Below are 8,081 nucleotides of genomic sequence, written 5' to 3' on the forward strand. Positions count from 1 at the left end.
GATGATGATGATGATGATGATGATGATGATATATATATATATATATATATATATACTATAATAATACTTGTGTGTTATTCTCCATCACAACAAATGAATGAGAAAAGAAGGGGTGATGGCAAACTTGGTAGTGGGATGACAGAAATTCTATGGTGAAAAAAAAATTAAACACCATTTCAACTGTGTGAGTATATGTGTGTATATGTAAAAGGGAGGTATGTGAGTGTGTGTGTGTGTGTGCAATGGAAGTGGGATGAAAGACATTCAATGTTGAAAAGAAAAATCAAACAGCGTTTCAACTTGGTGTGAGTATATGTATGTCCATGTACAAGGGAAGCATTTGAACGTTTGTATGTGTGAACCAGCGTTCTTTCAGTAACAAATGATGATCGATGTCACATCTCAAAAGACAACCACTAGATAACATTGACAAGTGTATTAATTTGATTTACCATTCATATTCTATCTGTTTTGTTAAAAAAAATTATTACAATCACACACATCTACACAAATATACATATACAGACTCAGTTGCCAGTACCGCCTGACTGGCCTTCGTAGGATTTTCGAGCAAGATCGTTGCCAGTGCCCCTGGACTGGCTCTTGTGCGGGTGGCACATAAAAGACACCATTTCGAGTGTGGCCGTTGCCAGTACCGCCTGACTGGCCTTCGTGCGGGTGACACGTAAAAGCACCCACTACACTCTCTGAGTGGTTGGCGTTAGGAAGGGCATCCAGCTGTAGAAACTCTGCCAAATTAGATTGGAGCCTGGTGTTGCCATCCGGTTTCACCAGTCCTCAGTCAAACTGTCCAACCCATGCTAGCATGGAAAGCGGACGTTAAACGATGATGATGATGATGATGATGTATCAAGAATATAAAATGACTGCAGTTGAAAGGTATATTATAAATTTGGTAATAAAAGAATCAAACTAAAAACTTTTATACTAGCAATGCATCCCAGCGTTGCCCAAATGTTATGACCTACAAGCACATTATATTATTTGTTCCTTTCTAATGGGTAGAATCAGCACAGCTGATGTATAGTTAATGGAATAATGGAAGTTATTGTTTGTTTTACAGTGAAGGGCGAGGGTACAGTTTGCATGAAAGTACTTTCTGTTCTTAAGAAGGATCAGAAACTATGTATTGTTTCATCGTATAATAGGGGGTTAATACAATTTTTGTCCAGAAATCACGTTTTCAATATTTAAATTTCGCACTACCCCCACCACAATTTCTTAATTTGTAACTTTTTTCGAATTTTTTTGTTATCTTTGTAGAAAAATACAGAGATTACGAATCTGGGAAATATATATATATATATATATATATATACACAAACATTTTTTATAGTTTAATTTTTCTTAAAGAAACACTCAATGCCCCTTCCTCCACCTCGCCTACCCATCACCTACCAGTTTTCAAAAAGCTAAAATCTCCCAATCTTTCACATTTGGCTGATGTTTTCTGCATGTGTAAAATCCTAGTGAAATAGTAGACTTAAAAAATACCAGACCACCACCAGAAAACCCAACATGCTAGAAACTACAGGTAGATGACATTATTTCAGAAGAAACTTACCAGTTTTCCAAAAAGCTAAACGTGAAACATTGGGAGTGTGTAACTTTTTGAAAGAGGTGAGGTGATGGGTAAAATTCTTAAAAATTCATACTCTCTGTTTTTTCTCCATGTATTACCAAGAATAAGAATTTGAAAAAAGTAAAAAATTAATTTGGTGTGGAGAGGGAGAAAATTATAATATTGAGAACGTATTTTGTGGGTGAAATCCTAATCTCCTGTATCGCAAACATAGGAATTGGAAGAAATTTAGGAAAAAAAATAAGGTGGGGGGGGGGGAGAAAATGTCACCTTGGACACACTAGAAAGAAGAGATAAAGGACAGGACTTCTGGGAAAACTTCTTTTTAAGTTTATATCGAAGATCAGATTTTTAAATACACTCATCATAAACACAAATTACACAATAGAAAAAGATCATTTCAATTGGATTTGAGCTGTAAATTTGCGCATGCACACTGCAAGAAATAACATAATTCACACAGAAGTTTTACCTAGAGTGTGTGTATGTGTGTCAAAGGAAGTTATTTCATGGCATTCTTTTGCTTGAAGAAGCAAAGCTATCAACTCGACATATATGGGATAATATGATTGTTCATTAATTTCTGTAAAATTGCTTTAATTTCTGTATGCTTTGAAGAGAGTAGAAATTGAAAAAGAGGATAAAGTGAAAAGGCAACATTTGCTTTGAAGTGAGAGGAGAAAGTGTAAGATATACATGTATATGAAATGGACATATGTGAGAGAGAAAGAGAGTGAGTGGAGGTGTGTTGTGATGTATGAATTTTTTTGCATGTATGTGTAAGTGGCACTCGCTCTCTCTCTCTCTCTCTCTCACAAACATTATCTTTCATACACATGTACATAGAAGAGGTAAAGAATACGCAAACCACCTGTTTTCGGTGTAACCCTAACCATAAACACCAGGAGTGCATATCCTTTACCTTCGCCCATAAATACATATGCATACATATTTTTTGTGCATGAGAGAGAGAGAGAGAGAGGCACCGCTCCCACACAACCTGAAGCCATTCCTCAATGAGTGCCTGGCCCAGCCAACCTTTCGCTTGGGCTCGAACAATGACCCCTTCCGGGATCTTCTTGGCCTTGATTCGAAAGGAGAATGCTGACACTGTGAGTCCTGCCATTCTCTTCTTCATCCATCCGAGAAGCCTCTCCTCCAATTCTGGCTACTGCGCCATCTTGCCTCAAAACAATAGGATGTAGCTTGAAAGCTTCCTTTGATCATTACCATTTTCTTTACGTAGATATATTACAAAAAACAAACAAACCAGCGCACTTACCAGTACTTTAAAGTACAGTAATGAATTGAAATTTCGGTTTACTTGATTTGTATTCTTTCGTAGAATTGGTGATGGTGATGAAACTTACCTTTCCTGGTTCAAGATGATTCTAATAAATGCACTTATCTCCCCTTACATGAATTAATTTTTCAAATTCCATTTTAATTTAATTGTTACCTAGTAAATACATTTCATCAATCATATTCAAGAATAAATCACAGCTCTCCCTCTCTCTTGTTTCCCTATGCAGCGAGATATGTCATACACCTGGGTCACTGAATAACAGTTGTTTATATCATAGACCTGGAGATTACCAAACTCATAGGTAATTCGCAGTAAATCAGAGGGCGAGTGGAAATTGCAATCAGCTGTCTATAGTGCATTTGTCAGATAAAAGGTAAGTCTTTACAGAAATTCTTGCTACTTTTCAACCAGCACACGTCCCTCTTCTACAGGACTGCAGCACCATTGAAACGGAGGCTGTGACTGAGACGACACTGGCACAAGTTGGCTTGAAATGTGTAATGTTATAAGAGCGTATGACAGACAAAATGGACAGAGACACTGAAATAAAAACATTTAAAGTTTTTTTTTTAAATAGTTTTAATGGCAGGAATTGTAAGGGAAGCTGGTACCACATGAATCTTGGATAATTACATGAAATAATGTTCAAGTTTTAGACCAACTTTTCCTAGTACCCGTGTATAAACCACACCCCACCTTTCCTGGATTTCCCCATTGGAAAAAAAGTGCGGTTAATACACCGGCAAATGCAGTAACTCAAATCAATGTGAATAAATAGGCATTACATCTGACTGAGAAACCTGAATGCTAAATGGTTAATGTCTGCTTTTCATGCTGGCATGGGCTAGATAGTTTTATAGGATCCAGCAAGCTTCAATACCATGTCAAGCTCTGATGTCAGCTTTGACATGGTTTCTGCATCTGGATGCCTTTCTTAATGCCAATAACCTAACAAGGGTTGGCATCATCATCATCATAATCATTTAATGGCTGCTTTCCATGCTGGTATAGGTTCGACAGTTTAACAAGATCCAGGAAACCTCAGGACAATGCCAGCCACTAGTGTCAGCTTTGGCATGGTTTCTGCAGCCGGATACCCTTCCCAATGCCAACCGCTGGTGCGGGGGAGGGGGGATCCATGCCACCAGCACTACAAGTGAGGTTGCCAAATAACTTGCAAACTGAGAAAAGAAGAGAAGAAAAGAAAGAGCCTCCTTCAACTAAATCACGGGGAGAATTTTTGAAACACAAGCAGTGGTTTCACACCAAGTGTTGGGAAGCTAAAGTATGATGAAGGGAGGAGGGAGAAGCACATTTATTTTTCTATAGGGGCAATACAAGGGCAATAATATCCTGCATTATATAAAGGTGGGTGGAAATAGCTGGAAAGAAGACAGAGAAGGCAGTGATTACATGCTAGACCTTTAGATTCACTATTTCACATATGACCATGGTTAATAGTCAATCAGCTATTCAAGGCATTAAGTTTAGTCCCAAACCTAAAACATCATATCACTGTTTACAGTAGAAATTTACCTTGTATATTCTGTGTGCAGCTTTAGATATTCCCCACAAAAGGATCCCAGCAACAATGGTCTCTCTAATTCTGTTCCATGCAGTCACATGAGGTACTATGGCAAATAAACAGAGAACAATATTCAATTCAATATTAATAATAATAATAAACATCAACAATTCTTACAGGAATTTTGAGGGGAGGGGGAGTTAATTAAACTGATTACACTGCTCAAATGGTACTTATTTAATCAAGCCTGAAATAATGAAAGGCACAGTCGACCTCAGCAGAATTTAAACAAGAACATAAGGCTGGAAGAAATGGTGCTAACATTCTGCCCAGCATGCTAACAATAATGGTTTCAAATTTTGGCACAAGGCCAGCAATTTCGGTGGAGTGGGTACATCAATTACAATTAACTCCAGTGTGTTCAACTGATACTTATTTTATCAACCCCGAAAGAATGAAAGCAAAATCAACCTCAACAGAATGTGAAATCAGAACATAAAGACAGATGAAATACTGCTAAGCATTTCGCCCAGCATGCTAACAATTCTGCCAATTCCTCAATAATAATAATAATCCTTTCTACTATAGGGACAAGGCCTGAAATTTTGTGGGAGGTGAGTAGTTTATTATATCAACTCCAGTATTTGACTGGTACTTACTTATTCTCGTTTGTTGAAACACTAAATTATGGAGCTTCTTTCACTTTCTATCTACCAAATCTACTCGCAAGGCTTTGGTCAACATGGAACTGTTGTAGGAGACAATTGCTCAAGGAGCCATGCACTGGGACTGAACTCAAAACCATGCTGTTGGGAAGCAAGCTTCATACTGCACAGTTATGCCTACACTAAATATTTAACTTTATGAGTGTTTTAGTACATGAATGGATTGGTAACAGTTTTAACAACATATTGGGTAAACAAAATTAAAGCAATTAAAAGGATGCTTAAAAATATTACCTTGAATTGTTGATGGATGCTGTTGATAATAGGGTTGTAGACTTTGAGGTGCCAAAAATGCTGTATCATCTTCAGGTGTTCCTGATCTTTTAAAAGCTTCTAGAATTTCTTCATCAGTTAAACCTGTGAAAATGAAATTAGTTATATATCATCATCAATATATTTTTTAATGTTCATTATTCCATGCTTGCCTGAGATGGACGGAGTTTACTGAGGTAGATTTTCTACAGCCTGATGCCCTTCCTGTAGCCAACCTTTACATGTTTCCAGCAAAGCAATATTTCTCCATGGTCAAATATGTTTTTATAGAATATTGAAAATGCAATGTCAAGATAAGGAGACACACATACACATGTATGTGTGTGTGTGTGTGTGTGTGTGTGTGTGTGTGTGTATATATGATGGCTGTCCACTCATGACCAAGGAAGACCATTGCTGACCATCAGGAACATTGTGCGCTCTATGACTAACTTATATTTTGCATTTGCGGCTCTGCTGGTGGCTAATGAGCCCTGCACTTGACAAGCATGTGACTGCAAACATTGCAGACCAAGCTTTTCCCATTCACAATCCGAGCCATGCGCTTTCGTGCAGCTCGCTTAAGTTCTTCATGCTGGATACGTGCTCTCTCAAAACTGTCAATCCCCTCCTTAACCATAAATATATATATATACACACACATTTATATACACATTAGTGATTCACTAAATCGTCCATAGATTTTTATGGTGAATACATATGTACTAACAGAGAATTAAGTTCAGAATCAGCCAAACTGAGTAGTCCCTACTGATGAGGCTACAGAATTAGTTGAAAGTGATTGATCAGAATAGGGAATTTCTCAACTGGTGTTTTCAGGCAATTACAGACCATATCAGTACATATGTATACAATTATGTGCTTTAGCTACAGCATTAGAGCTTTTTAGCTCTTATTTCTAGCAATGTAGGTGTTCTAACATCCTAGTGACATTTAGTGACGATTATAGTTTTCCTTTTTAGTAACACATTGCACACAGCTGTCTATATTAATTTTTATATATAAAGGTGCGTGCGTGCGTGCATGTAATTTTCAGTAAAAAAATTTTTTTTAATTGTTTGTATTTTCAGAGGGGAAAGTGAGTGATTTAAGGGCAATTTGGCTGTTGTTTCTAGCACATCCACAGACAACCCTCCTCGTTTCTTTATCACTCTCACATGTATTGATGTTTTACAATATTTTTCCCCCAATAAATACATTTTTATGCTATAAAAAAGAAAATTTGAGAAATTACAAATTTTTTGCAACCCCACTTCCTGCCCCCGATTGTTTCTGTTTAGAAATTAAAATATTGGAGAGCTTGAGAAGGTCACTGAGAAGGCCATTTACCCACAGTGATTAAAAAAATTATGGAGATGTACTTGCATAACAAGTGACTTGGTCTAAGATCGTGTGCTGAAACAAAAACAATTGCAGCATAGAAGATGTCTGTAAGCCATTCAAGAACACACAAAAATTGTTAGCTTCACAGCACTACTTAAATACAGAGGTCCCGATACATCTACGTAACGATATGAAGGGGAGGGTTAGTTTTTAGGGTTAGTTTTAGGGTTGGTTAGGGTTAGAGCTAGGGTGTCATTACACGTTCTCACAGCATACATTTAAAATGTTTTGTACATAACACCTGTATTTAGGTAGTACCTCTGTATTTAAGTAGAATCATTAAGGGACCTCTGTATTTAAGTAGTACCAGTTTCACTTCAACATTAAAATTTCATTTGTGTCAAAATATTTTTGTCACTTTGAAACTGCGACCTGTTCACTAACAAAACTTCACAAAAGTGATGCAGCATGAAGTTTTGCCAGTGAGCAAGCACACACATTCATTGTCTTTCATTCGTGTGTATGTGTATCTATATGTGTGCACGAGTGTGTATTGATGTGTGTGTGTCACTGTTGAAGTTGCTCATATAACTTGTTTGTGTATATATTGGCTTAGTGGTATAGAAGGTTTGGAAACTGTGAATAAGATGCAAGTTTCGAGTACTTGTCAGTAACTTTTTTCTTCTCCTTATCTTCTAACAGTAATTACCCAACCTTCTAGGCTCTTCTAACAGCGATCTCGCATTCAAAAATTATATGGGTATTTTAAAAAATTTTTATTCACTAAATAATGTTTTTACATTACGTATACATTAATAGAATAAACTATCAGCTTTTCAAATAGCAAATTAAAACTTTAAAGAGAAAGTGAGAGACTTTGCAAATGAAAATGGAATACTCCGCAGTGAATGCAATGAATATTTAAGTCTGTGAAGAATTAGACACAGTGAATGCAATGAATATTTAAATTTGCAAGAAACTGGAGTTTAAAAATTTCAATAAACTTGAGAAATCGAAATTACAGGAAATTTCTTACAAAAATGAATTTATAAAAATATTTCCAGATGGTCAACACTTTAATTGCTTTCTTTTAGTACTTTTAGTAATTGTTACATACCTAATTAATAAGCAGCTTTCTCCATTATATAGTACAGAAGTACAATTTTAATAAACTCTTATGATTTTCACTAGCTTTTTTTTTTTTTTTTTGCTTGCTGAATCTGGTGGAAGAGGCAGTGTTTATGGCCTTTACAGGATTTTCAAGGCCAGTGATGCCATTAATGTACATTGGAAGTTATGTAAGTCAACACTCGCAAGAAAGACATG

At 36.5% G+C, this 8,081-nt stretch overlaps 1 protein-coding gene across 1 annotated transcript in view; it reads right to left on the bottom strand.

Moving 5' to 3' along the window:
• Window positions 1-8,081, bottom strand: part of LOC106873420 (peroxisomal membrane protein PEX14) — a 51,244-nt gene that overhangs the window by 23,266 nt on the left and 19,897 nt on the right. Inside the window, exons 5-6 of the mRNA XM_014920779.2 lie at window positions 5,394-5,516; window positions 4,446-4,540 (exon numbers count right to left, since the gene is read on the bottom strand). Of these exons, the coding sequence (XP_014776265.1) occupies window positions 4,446-4,540; window positions 5,394-5,516 (218 nt within the window). The remainder of the gene's footprint in view (window positions 1-4,445; window positions 4,541-5,393; window positions 5,517-8,081) is intronic.

Source organism: Octopus bimaculoides, chromosome 6 (genome assembly GCF_001194135.2).
Source record: "Octopus bimaculoides isolate UCB-OBI-ISO-001 chromosome 6, ASM119413v2, whole genome shotgun sequence".
Lineage (NCBI taxonomy): Eukaryota > Metazoa > Mollusca > Cephalopoda > Octopoda > Octopodidae > Octopus > Octopus bimaculoides.